Source organism: Cyprinus carpio, chromosome B12 (genome assembly GCF_018340385.1).
Source record: "Cyprinus carpio isolate SPL01 chromosome B12, ASM1834038v1, whole genome shotgun sequence".
NCBI lineage: Eukaryota > Metazoa > Chordata > Actinopteri > Cypriniformes > Cyprinidae > Cyprinus > Cyprinus carpio.
The window spans coordinates 24,078,010-24,091,379 of NC_056608.1; the positions used below are offsets into that span (position 1 = coordinate 24,078,010).

The following is a 13,370-nucleotide window of genomic DNA, read 5'->3' on the forward strand; positions in this document are numbered from 1 at the left end:
TACAGACAGTGCTCACAGTGCTTGTGTTATGCTGTTCACAGTACATTGAATGACTTGACTCTCTATCATGATTCATACTTCACAAGTTTGTTTATCATGCTTTGCCTGTTTGTATTTTGTTTAGTTCTGGTATACTTTTAAAACAATAAGAAGGTAATTTGGAACAGGCTGTTTGTCATTATTGTCATACCTTTTTTTTTTTTTACTTTATACGTTTTATAATATTCATTTAATCTGAGTACAGTAAACTGTTGTCCAGTTTCAATGTTTCTAAAATTTCGTCTAAGGTGCCAACAAAGTCTGACCCTGATCGCAGTATTACATATTTCTAAAAGTCTGCTACCCAATTTTTATAAAATGATGTTGAATTGAAAAGCAACTGCAGAACAGGAATTACTTTTTAATGTTGTTGCATGATTGAGCAATAATACAAGAATCAGATTGTCTTTGGTAATGTAAAACTACCTCTGAAGTAAAATAAGATTAATGTAGTATATAACAATTCATGTAAATGATTAAATATCTCATTCTGGAACATAAAATAACATTTGTGACAAGGAGAAATTTAGAAACCCTAGAATATTCATTAAAAAGGCATTAGAAATCATGCATATAAAAGATTACATTATGTCTGAAGAAAAACATTAAAATAGGGTCAGAAAACTGAACAGAGGAACAAGTAACAGCATCAGAGAAGCAAACAGACAAGAAGCCTCAGATGCCTTCACTTGCTCTTGAACCCACTTATCTGTGAACAGAGAATATAGCACAACACAGTGAATTGTAATGTATTCACAGCAGAAATCAACAGAAAACTTCATTTACAAATGATTAAATAAACCTAATATTTACCAGTGTTCCCTTCAGACAAAGTCAGAGGACCCATGGATATGGAAGCACTGTCATGGAAATCAAGAGACCTGCGCTCTCTCCAGTTATGTCCAGAATTACAGTCCTAAAAAAAAAAAGGGAAAATCCAGCAACGTGAATCGCTGTTAAATATCACTGGACAAACATGAAACATACAGGAGTGTTAATAATTAATGTTTTATCAACAGGGGTTAATCAATGGTAAAATGGTAAAATCTTAAAACTTTACAATTTAACCATTACATTTAACTATGGAGATACATTCAATACATTTACATACATTAGTTCTATAGCTACAAAGAAACATATCCTCATGGTTTTATTAATTATGAGAAGTTTTCTAAACTCACCATTGAGCAGCGATTGCTTGACACAAGGCACAGGTGAACAGCGCAGTGCAGGTAAAGCTTAGTGGAGTTTGCAGTGAAGATGAACATCCTGAAGGAGAAACGGCTGGATGTTGAGACGCCGTTCTGCAGCAGCTCCACTGTGTCATCATTTGGATTGGGACACCTGAGAATAGCAATTATAACAAACAAATCAAATTTTGAGTTCAATAGAGACATTTAACCCTAAAGTGATTTCATGTAAATCATCATATTTTCATTTCATGTGCTTCAAGGATTAGAAACAGCTTTACTCTGTGACGATGAGATCCCAGCGGAGACTGTAATCAGGATCATTCACAGGTGTAGCCCAACACGTGTCCACCACCAGAGCAAACTGACGGCTGTCAACCCCCTCGACACGAACTTCCACATTCATCTTCTGGTCGAGCTCTGCATCCACTCTACCAGTGAAGGGCCGAGTAAACTCATCATCCTCATATGGAATCATCCGCACCTGATATCTGCCTTCACCAGCGGGGAGGGTCTTGTGCACAACACTGTTGAAATAATGGATAGATCTGTGTTAAAACTACTACGCTTTATGGCTAAAATTCTACTAGTTTAATAAAACAGTACAGCTGGAATCAGAATTTGTATGTGACTCTCACGTCTCCAGTGGGTTGATTTCCACATTCATGGAAAGTGTTTGTGTTTGAGGATAAGCACAGCTGAAAGAAAGCTTGAGGATTTTCTCTCTGCTGATGAGACCTTCTGACCTCGGTGCCCCCAGAATAAAGTTATCATAGATAAAGTGGGTGCCGTTGGCCTGTGAACAACATGCATATCATTTTGACTAAATTGAATTCAAGGTGTTTAAAAAAAAAACTTTTATTACAGCTAAATTATTAAATATAAAACCCCATGAAATTTGTATCAGTCAGTCTAACATTTGGTTCACTACAAATGTTTGGATTATACATAATTTGTCCTACCACAAGATTTGTGCCACAGATGTGTTCATCGTTATCAAAATGGAATTCCACTCTGCCATTCCGGACCGTTCCTTTGCAGCTGGGATCATTGAGGTGTAAGATGTCAGCTGGAAAACCGGCCTCAAAGAGCTGACAGCGAGACACAGACATGGAGCCAGAGCTGCTTTCACAGGTTTCTGAGAAATCTGAGAGAATTAAAACATGCAAAACATTGTCAGAAGTATTAAAAAAGAAAATGAAATAACGACCAAAACCATATTTCACATTCTGTTGTGGAATGTTACCAACCAAAAGAGTCAGCTTGTGGTCTGGGTAGGTCGTCATTACACATACAGCCATAAACACCATTTTTCTTCCCACACCATTCATCCTCAGAGCAGCTGAGCTCAGAGCAGCGATCTCTCACATCTAAGTGAAGCACAGATAGATGAAATACAACACAAAGACATTGAGTCATAATACAGAGACCCCTGAATGATCCTTGCTGTACATTCTTCAAAGAAATTAAATGTATATTTCTGAGTGAATTAAAGTGAATTTCATATAGTCCATAATTTTCCCACCGATATCCACAAACAATATTTTTTGTTTTTTTTTGTTTTGTTTTTTGTAATATATATATATTTTTTTTATCAGTAGAATTAGTATTAGAATTAATTAGCATTAGAATTACATTGCTGGGGGATTTAATTACTTTACCTTTAAAATTTCTGTATAATCACCCTCTATATGTCTGATATGTCTGAGTCTATGTTAGCTGTGAAATTGCTCTTAAGAACTTGCGATGACTGATTTGTGAATGTTTTTTTTTTGTTTGTTTGTTTGTTTTTTTTTGCAACACTGGTGACAAGACCCCAAAATAATCTGTGCTGAAACATTATTATGACTTACCACACCGCAGACCCGAGCGCCATTCTGGGATCTGTATCTCCAAGATGGCACAAGCTGTCTCATAGGCCTCAACAGCTGAACATAGCATGCCGTTTGCACGTGTGTACAGACACAGATCATACACACAAGAGTAGTAGTAAGGTGCAGGGTCAACATGAAGATGACAATTCTGGAAGGGGCCAGTGGTGTTGGTGATAATACTACAGAGATCAGAGTACCTCTGCCTGGATGGACACTCATCAGCATTACCCGTCTGGTCTCTGGCACCACAGCTGAAGAATACATGAATATATGAAAAAATAAAGGTCAGTTAAATGCCTCTACTGTTTCATCACTTGGACACAGAAAGAGTTTACAGTCGAACAACTAACATGATTTGCTTTTCTTGCATATTTTAACTTTAAGATGTAAACCTTTGAACCTTTTTCCCTTTCCACTGCTCTATTAAGTCAAACCTGAGAAACATTGTTTTTTATCATATGACCCACCAGGTAAAAACGACTGTCCTAAAGTCTCATGATTCTTACCCTGGAATGCTGGTGTCTGATTGCCAGCTATGGCCAAAAGAATCATCATCAGGAGCGGGGTCTCCACTGGGCAACACTTTGTCGTCTGCAGGATTACCGTTGAAATTTCCACACATTCCACATAGAGATCCATAGAATCTTTCACTCACTCTGACTAGAAGACTGCTATGTCCATCAAAATGGACAAAGAATTCATTAAAAGCATTTAGAATTACGAATCCCTGCTCTTCACGTATCTCTACAAGATCATTGTTTTGATTTGCTGGTGTGTCGATGGCATTCCCTTCAACCTAAAGGGAAATCAGAACATTCCAATATAAGAAAAGAAAGAAAGTGAAAGAAAATACATTTATATTGACACCATTTGAAGTCCAACTTACTTTAACTCTCCTGTTTTGGCCAATTGTGATGTGTGTTTGTTGTCCATGCTGAGACAACCAAACATCGACTGCAGACACAAATGATACCACCATGTTCCCACGGTGCCTGTTGGTGGCCACCACACGGAACTCCAGATCACTGTCTGTAACATTACCGCAGGTCTGGGCAATCTCATATGAACAAGTTCCCTGATAGGATTAATATAATACACATAGTGTCCATTACACCTTTCTTCCTCGAAGATGCAACTTCAAATCCAGAAATGTCATGCAAGAAATTGCAAACATTAATAAACTGAAGAATCTCAGTGCTATGGAATATTTTTTATGAAATACATTGTCACATCAATAGCCCTCCTAAACCTCCTTTGAATAAACCTGACTGTTAAGTCAGTTGTCTCCTACTATTGGGACTCAAAACAACAGTTAATGTAGTTGTCTGCAAAAAAAAAACAGCAGTTACCAGTTCATTTTCCAGTTCATACCTGAAAGTGAGCCAAAGCTCCATCAAAGGTGATGTAGTGAGGATCGCCCCAGACTGTGCAGGTGGACATTGGACTGTAGCAGTCACGTTGTCCATTTCTGACTGCACACTCCAAGGCTGGTGGGCAGACAGATGCAGAGCAGCGTAAATCATTCGGAGCAAAACACTGACAGCGTTGGGAACATGTTGAATCCCAGAACTGTTCACCAATCTATAAAACCATAATGATAATAATAAATGTTACATTTTCAGAACATAATGTCAGTAAAAAAAACATCAAGGTAAAAACATGATGCTTAATCCTTACATTATAGTAGAATCCATCATACAAGCAGCCACATTGCTCCACTGGCACACAGAGTCCTCCACTCCTCACATATCCCTCATCACAGAAACAACCTTCCGAGCATGTGTGTTCACAACTAGCGTCAATGCTGCTGGCGCACGTATGGCCACAGTCTGTGCCACACACCTCATAATGGCTATTTGGGATGTTCGCTGAGCAGTCCATGACTGGAAATGAAACAACAAAATTTATTTGTACAATCTATTTAATCATATGTAAAATATTGTTATTATTATTATTTTTAATAAAAGGGGAGAACACCTTAAAAGACGAAAACTAATTAATCTGTAGTCCATCTTTTTACATTTCATGTACACTCCAGCTACTCACCACAGGATGCATTTTCTCTCCAGGGATAGACAACGGCATTAGCAGATTGACAAGCACTTGCATAGGCTTGAACAGAGTGACACAAAACATCATTGTTGTTCTCAGAAATGCACACATCAAACACACAGCTATCAAAGTAGGCTTGTGGATCTACAGAACCATGGCAGAAGCTAAAGGGACCCTGACTGTCCCTGATGATTCCACACAAGGCTTGTGAGATAAGAGTCGTGCTCTCATCTCTGCAACAGTCAGGACAACTGTTTCCACGGTCATCATTACATGGCATGCCATCCTCAACCATCCATTCTGCCCCAAACTGGTCTACTGAAGATGCCGGAGTGCCTGAAGGAGTGAGGAAGTCATCTCCGGGATTGCCATTAAAGTTACCACAGATGCCACACAGAACTCCACTGTAGTCTGCCGGCACAACAATATTTACTGCCCAGAAACCATAAGTGACAGTGAAACCAAAGTCAGTTGAGACATATGTATAGCCTCCTGAGGAATAGACAGATACTCGACCAGAGTCAAGGTAGACAGGGAGGTTTCTGATCTCTTCATCAACCTGATTGAAGAAACAGAAAATCTTGTTTATACAAACGTTCTTATCAATAATTACAACTGTAAAATCAGAAATATTCCATGCCAAATTAAAGCTGAGGGACTTGTTTACCTTAACAGCAGAAAAACTGTTCATGTCCTGTGACATCTGCACAAGATGCCCAGACACATTGACAAAAACTTCAACAGTTATCGACACTGGCCATCCATCCAATCTATAATTTCTTGCATCCACCTGAAAGTGCGCTAGACCACGAGTATCATCACATACTTTAGCCAGCACATATCGACACGGGCCTTGAAAGTCAAAATAGGTTCCATCAAAAGAGATATAATGGGGGTCTCCAGAAGCATAACAGCTACCATGTGGACGAGGATGGCAGCCATACTCTCCTTCCACCACACGGCAGATCTCCTGTTCACTGCAAGATGATGGTGTGCAACGGACATTTCCGGTGATTCCATCACAGACACACAGGAATTGGCATTCTTCACCATGCCAGAACTGCTCTCCAGGCTGCCGATAGCGCCCATCATAGTGGCAGCCACAACCAGTTGGGGAAACACAGTGGTCTCCATCCAGCACTAGTCCATCATTGCACTGGCATCCCCCCTGGCATGGCAGCGTGCACTGGAAGGGAAATGAGAGACTAGGGCAGGATGCAGGACAGGATGTGCCACACAGTTCATAATGGGTATTAGCTGGACAGTTGGGATCTGGGAAGACAAAAATGGAAAAGACAATGAATGATCAGCACTTTGAATGAGATATATAGTTTTAATTCTGAACATCTTGTAAAATACTAACCACAGTGGGTGATACTCCTCCACTCTCCAACTGTGATGCCATTCTGTTGGCAGTACAGTGTGTAGCCTCGTAGGGCCTCACATAGAGCCTCCCTGGCACCGTCTGTCTGCTCCAGCATCTGAATGCAATCTTCAATCCGTTGCCAAGGGTCTAGTGTTCTGCTGCACTCAGCAAATGGTCCATCATTCATGGCCATGATGCTGCAGTGCTCACTGAACTCACTCCTGTTCTGATAAAGACCTGGTTCCCACATGTCTACTGAATCCACACAGTGGGCTGACAGGGATCCATCGCGCCAGCTGTCTGCAAAAAGCTGGGAGTCATCCAGCAGGACACCACCTGGGCTGTAGAATTCATCATCAATATTTCCATTCAAGTTCCCACACAGACCTCCAAGTGTACCATTGTAAGTGGTTGGAGCTATGATTCGGACAATGTGCGGCCAGTCAGCTCTAACGGTCACTCCAAAGTTTGTTTCCAAAACAAATCCTCTTGCACTGCTGTGATAGATATGGATCTGACTGGAGCCAACACTGATGGGTAGACCAACCATCTGTCCATCCACCTAAGGAAAAAAAAAATCTGACTTTGATCTAGCATTTAAGTTTGATATAATTGTTAAACTATACATAATACAAGGCTGATTGAAAAAAAATTGGGGGCTAACCTGCACATGGCTACCTTCTCCCAATTCAATGGAAACATGAGTTCCTCCTGCCTCAAACTTCAGGAACCTGGAAAACTCTTGAAGGCCTCTGGGTACTTTCTCCACTGTCAATACAAAGTATGGCAGTTGGGAGGGAGCCATCACTCTTGCAAGTGTCAGTCCACAAGCTCCTGGGTATCTGAAAGTTTGTCCATCAAAGGTGTGGTATGAACCCAGGCTTTCAACTGAACAGGTAGCATAACTGATGGGTCTACAACCCCTTACACCATTATGGAGTCCACACACTTCCGCTGGACCACACTGGTGCTGATTGCACATCATTGACCTGCTATTGCAAACGCATTGCCTCCCACAGTCCTCGTCCAACACTACCGACTGTCCATCAGAGTAATAGAAGCCCTCAAAGATGCAGCCACAGTTTGCTTCAGGCACACATTGCCCAGCGCTGAGGATGTACCCATCATCACAAAAGCAGCTCTCCTGATTGGGCATGGGACAGTTTACTGAGGCGAAGGGGTTGCTGCAAGTTGCAGGGCAGCCCGTTCCATGGGACTCAAAATGACTGTGCTCAGGACATTGAATCTCTGGAAATGCAGAGCAGATGTAAGTACAGTATATGCCTCAACCTCTGTAATATTTCACCTTGTACAAATATTTCAGTTACATTAAGTTGTGTGCCAAATTTACTTCTAATGAAGACACAACAAGGCACTTACCACAAAAGCCTGGTTGTCTCCAGTGCCCTAGTTGTACACCCTGCTGTTGGCATTGAGCAGAATACACATTGAGAGCCTGGCACAGAATGGGCTGGTACCCTCCTCCTAAGCAAAGATCATAGACGCAGTTCTCTATGTAGGTCTGTGGCGAAAACACAGAGTGGCAAGATGCAAAAGGCCCTGAAACATCTCCTAGTATCCCACAGTGATTTGTGTCACTGTAAAGGCTTATTTCATTGGCAGTACAAACTGCACAACCTAGACCTGTGCACCTGACATCATGGCATTCTGGATCTGGGTCTCCCTCTACCTTCCAAGAGTTAGCAAAATCAACATCTGAGCTCAAGATCTCCCCAGAGATTGAACGGAAGTCATCTTCAGGATGCAGGTTATAGTTTCCACACAGACCACATGTGGCATTCTGGTAGTCATAAGGTACAGAGATGGTGACGTAGCTATATGCATCATATGTAACTAGGAGACCAAAATCTGTGCTGATGGCCAAGGAAAAACCTGATTGATAGACTTGGATGGAGCCATTGTGGAGGGTGAATGGTGTGGCTATAAAGGTCCCATTAACCGACAATGTTGACAAAAATAAATTAGGAAAATGGAAGGATGCCTGAACTCAATATAACAGCAATACAGTGATACTTACCTTTGCCTCATAATAGTGATCTCTAACCAGTTCAATTTCTTCATCATAGACAAATACTCTGACCATTCGAGTCCATGACACATGTGTGCTACCCCGATGCTCATTTTTTCCCTCAATGCGATAGTATGGCAAACCATTTCCACAAGCCTATACAATGACAAAAATCAGTATCAGTAAAGGATTCCCGATCTTGTCAAATCTGTACAATAATTATAAAGCCATAGCAACATTACTAACCTCAGAGAGAACATATGTGCAGGTTCCTTGAAAGTGAAAAATCTGATTGTCAAAAGTGTAGTAGTGAGGATCACCAGAGATGGTGCATGTTTGCCGCTGAATGTTCTGACAAGAGTATTGGAAAGCAGCTGGACGACAAGCTTGGGAATAAGTACAGGGCTCAATGCTGCACTGGAGGCCTCTTGTGGTACAGGTGCATCTTTCCTGGCAGACGGCATCACTCCAGAAAGAGTCTCCCAGCTGCACTGGCAAACCTATGAGAAAGACTTAGGTTTATGTATATAAACACCTAAAACCATTTGTGCAATTACTGGAAGGCTTTACCTTTAAAATTGAATCAATTTGAATAGGTAATTCATAGTCTGGCTGCAAATATTGCATGCAGCTAGGGAAGCAACATTACCATTAAATTGACAACCCCGTGTTCCATGATCTGTTCTAAAGGCCCATCTGCCTGGCACATTTACATTGCTGCTGTGTGGTAGGCTTGTGATGTCATTCTGGAGTGATCCAGTAATTGAGAAATGGTGACTCGAATCGATAGTGTCAAAACCAGCCTAATGATAAGGAAGACATCCAGATGTCTGCTTAGACAGTTATTCACAGAAAATGCAATATACCTATTATATCAATGCCATCTTGTGCATACCTGTACATATCGTTGTGTTGGAGCAATTGCACCATAGTTCATTACAACGAATGAAAGATGGCCATTTGAAATCAAAACCACTTGGAAAGATGTTTCCAAAAAGACAGTAAAGTCAGTTTTTAAATAAATAAGAAATTAAATAATTTATATATATATATATTTTTTTTAAATATTTAAGTTATTAAATAAATTAATGTGAGTTTATAGTTTTTAAATAAATAAGAAATTAAATAATTTATATATATATATATTTTTTTATTTTTTTATTTTTTTTTTATTTATAGGCACGGGAAGATTTTCATGGTACAAAACTGAGCTACTTACTGTTCCTGAATTGTAGTAATATGCAACTCTATCCCATGTTGCAATGAAGACCCATGAAGCAGAGAAACTTAAGTCAGGGAAGTACTGGTTTATGTCTTGGGTTGCCTGTGTAAGGACACTGCCAGAGGTGTACTCTTGATATGAGATGACACCATTCCAACGATTGTCGATATCTGTCCAGAATGGAGCAATGAGGTCTTTCCCTCCATAGGCTGGGAACTGGTATGGAGTGTAGCTGTACCATGCCCCATCAAAAGTCAAGTGTCCGTTGTTATTGACCTGAAATAGAAGAAGACTGATTATTGCCTGCAGGATTCTTATAAAATATGCAAAATAGTTTCTAACAGAAATGTAAACTGCAGCGAAATGTCACATTTACCCCATTTACTGTTTACAATCTGAAGTTATTGACACTCAGAATCTAAATTTTACCCATTCCAAAATGACTCACATAAATTTGGTTGTATGTTTGCCCAAAAAATATGAATGGCTGCTGCAGGTATATAACTGATGAACTCCCGTCATCATTGCGTCCATTCTCTGTGTCTCCAGTTCCAAATGGATAAAATGGCCCTGTAATAATGATTCCAGAAAAGAAAAGAAAAAAAATCAATACTGAACAACAAGTAACAATATGTCAGTTTCTGATACCTGTCATTTACATTTTCAATCACCTTGCTGCAACATTTGTATTTTTTGAATAATGAAACAATTATGATACAGAAATATGACTGTATATCAGCATGGCTTTGAACTTTGGCATTTTGCCTAATTTAATATAGCTGATAATGTATTAATATGCATAAATTTATACATTATTTAAAATTATTTACATGCATCACAAACACATAACAGAAATCTGATTTGTCCATGCAAAACAATAATCCTCCACATTGTAACACACTACAATATATTACCAATTATAATGTCCATAGTTGTAGTTTCTGTGGTTGTGGTTGTGGTTGTGGTTGTAGTTGTAGTTTCAGCTGTGGTTGTCTCTGGCATGACAGTAGTAGAGGTAGTGTTTATGTTGCTTGCATCTGAAAGAAATCATAAATATAAAAACAAAAATTCTGATTTATCTCTTGCATAAACAAAGGGCACATGTAAATAAATATATTTACCTGCACAGTATGCCAAACTGCAGGTTGTTGGACTCACAAACTCATAGACATAATAATCTCCTGGACAGGCTTTGACTTTAATGGGATTGGATTGGAAATAGCCAGTAATTGTCCCAGTGACCACAGACATCTCGAGTGACCACTCCATCCTCAACTGCTGGATGTCCTCCGTTCAGCCAGAGTGGAGCATTAGTGCCACAACTATTCTCCTCAACACATGTGTCTGGCATCTGAACGCTCTGACTCTGAATGAAGAGACGGTACCAGCCGCTCCAGCTGACCCAAGTGTCACACATTATTTGAGAGGAATGTTGATTGTTGGTGGCTCTCCATGGATCGTCCAGGACATTGTAGTTGTAGCAGGGGTCAACAGGGGGAGCTGTTGAAATGGAAACATTGAAACAAAAATGCTCCTGACTGAATGAATGTTAACTGGTATGAAATATCCAGAGCACTCTTTACTCAAGTTCCCTGATAAACTTGTGTTTTAATTAATTTAAAGCAGATAAAATTGTATCCTAAGTTTGAACATCTTTTATTTATCTGTGAGGAACATATGTGGGGTTTAAAAAGTGGATTTTATGATTCTGTGTTTTTTTCCCGGTTTCACTGTGAACTCTTGTTTTGAAGTGTTTTCCCAGCTGCTCTTATGTCTGTTCCCTGTGTTTGCCCTGTGTCTGAAATCGTTCACTCGTTCACTCATTCACTAATCCCTATATAGTGTAGGGCTGTAGGCTATGGCAGAGTGGACTTTTTCAGGAAGGAGTGAACAAATAAGTCAACGGATTCGGACGGTGATGTATACACTGCGTGTGAGACTTGGAGCTGTTGCAAAAACATTGCCATATGTACTTTTATATTAAATGTACCTTATTATAGAAAATATTAATAGCAATAATTTATATTACATGTACCTTATTATAGTTACACATACTCTCCGCGTCAGCTTTGTGGTTTCATCGATGGTATATTATTAATTTGTTTTGTAATGCTTTTATGTTCATAATCATTGCTATTAAAATACTGAGAACAAAAATAAACACACATTAACACATGTTTATAATTTTATGTATTTATTATTTTTAGCATCTTGACACTCCCCCAAGCAGCGTTTTGAGCTCAGATAAGATATAGAGCACCCTCAGGCGACCGTTAATTTGACATCAGACTGAATAACGTTACTCTACCTACTGTGATTAACGAACATTTTTTTGTAAGTTAACAACAATGCCACCTCAGTAAATTAGTAAAATATTAAACTGGGTTATTGCCTACATAACATATTTTAATATACAGCATAATGTATGAAAAAACGTTAAAACGGCATCTCTCATTTAAACTCTCTCTCTTCCAGCTCGCCGGTTCTCCGCAAAGTACAGAAGAACTTGCTTTTAAAAGTACTTAAGTACCAAAAGTAAATTTCTTTTTTATGTCAGTGCACTGTTTTATTATTTTTTATGTAATACTTGCAATATATTAAGCCTACTGTTATTGAATTGTTGTGAATAAATATTAAATATGCAACTGGTCAGTGTTCAAAAAATAAAATTTACATAGCCCTAAAAATCTCTCTAAAAATCACGTTTTAGAGAAGAAAAAAATCACAGACTGAATTTTAAAGCTGCTGCATAGTAACGACTTTCTACTTTGAGGACCTTGATAGAAATCTAGTGGAGTGAAAAGTACGATATTTGTCTTTCTAATGTAGTGAAGTTAAAGTAATAAGTTTCCAGAAAAAAAAAAGTTAAGTACAGATACTGAAAAAGTGCACTTCAGTACAATACTCAAATAACTGTACTTCGTTACTTGTGTTTGCTGGTCGTTGTTTTGATGGTTTCCTGTATCGTTTCCTGTTCCTTGTTTATCATGTGTGTACTATCTGAGTTTGGCCTTTTCTTAATTGTGTGTGCATGTAGATTCTCTCTCTGCCTCATCTCTCCATTACAGTCAGGCATGAGCCCTTTTGCAACTGAGCAGAATGAAGAATGCTTTGAAAACACACGTTGTGTCTTATTTGCAATAAAAAACAAGACAATACTTTACCAGTGGTTGTGATTGGTAGAGTAATGGGTTCTACAGATGGGATTGTCTCTGATGGTGTAGACACTGCTGGGATGGACTGGTTTGAGGCTCTGGTATTAAGAACAGTTTTATATCAATAAATAATTTTTAAATAAAACCCATGAAGTAAATTAATCAATTATAAATGCTCACCTATGCAGTATGCGCCGCAAAACATTGGTTTGACAAACTCATAAACATAGTAATTTCCAGGACAGGCTTTGACTCTTATAGGGTGGGATTTGTATTCACAGTTGTAGGTCCATGACAAACAGACCTGACGTGTGACCACTCCATCTTCCGGCTGTGGGTGAGGGCCGTTGAGCCACAGTGGTTCATAAGTGCCACACATGCCTTGATTCACAAATGATTCTGGCATACGGGCATTTTGACTATCATTGAACAGTCTGTACCAG

The 13,370-nt window shown here is 39.3% G+C and overlaps 1 protein-coding gene across 2 annotated transcripts in view; it reads right to left on the bottom strand.

Annotated features, from left to right (window-relative positions):
* Positions 1 to 380: 380 nt before the first annotated feature.
* The window catches only part of LOC109054556 (alpha-tectorin-like), a 168,517-nt gene continuing 155,527 nt past the window's right edge, over positions 381 to 13,370 (bottom strand). The window contains exons 11-34 of one of the 2 annotated variants that reach the window (XM_042736017.1): positions 10,687 to 10,809; positions 10,221 to 10,342; positions 9,770 to 10,048; positions 9,446 to 9,541; positions 9,200 to 9,353; positions 8,797 to 9,050; positions 8,562 to 8,706; positions 7,902 to 8,483; positions 7,186 to 7,769; positions 6,519 to 7,083; positions 5,823 to 6,427; positions 5,150 to 5,714; positions 4,781 to 4,986; positions 4,475 to 4,684; positions 3,990 to 4,178; positions 3,610 to 3,899; positions 3,083 to 3,354; positions 2,480 to 2,599; positions 2,192 to 2,376; positions 1,868 to 2,025; positions 1,511 to 1,756; positions 1,221 to 1,383; positions 853 to 955; positions 381 to 748 (exon numbers count right to left, since the gene is read on the bottom strand). In XM_042736017.1, coding sequence (XP_042591951.1) covers positions 645 to 748; positions 853 to 955; positions 1,221 to 1,383; positions 1,511 to 1,756; positions 1,868 to 2,025; positions 2,192 to 2,376; positions 2,480 to 2,599; positions 3,083 to 3,354; positions 3,610 to 3,899; positions 3,990 to 4,178; positions 4,475 to 4,684; positions 4,781 to 4,986; positions 5,150 to 5,714; positions 5,823 to 6,427; positions 6,519 to 7,083; positions 7,186 to 7,769; positions 7,902 to 8,483; positions 8,562 to 8,706; positions 8,797 to 9,050; positions 9,200 to 9,353; positions 9,446 to 9,541; positions 9,770 to 10,048; positions 10,221 to 10,342; positions 10,687 to 10,809 — 6,320 coding nt within the window. In that variant the 3' untranslated portion in view covers positions 381 to 644. Of the gene's footprint in view, positions 749 to 852; positions 956 to 1,220; positions 1,384 to 1,506; positions 1,757 to 1,867; positions 2,026 to 2,191; positions 2,377 to 2,479; positions 2,600 to 3,082; positions 3,355 to 3,609; positions 3,900 to 3,989; positions 4,179 to 4,474; positions 4,685 to 4,780; positions 4,987 to 5,149; positions 5,715 to 5,822; positions 6,428 to 6,518; positions 7,084 to 7,185; positions 7,770 to 7,901; positions 8,484 to 8,560; positions 8,707 to 8,796; positions 9,051 to 9,199; positions 9,354 to 9,445; positions 9,542 to 9,769; positions 10,049 to 10,220; positions 10,343 to 10,686; positions 10,810 to 13,370 lie in introns of those variants that run through there. The other variant, XM_042736018.1, reaches the window with a different exon arrangement.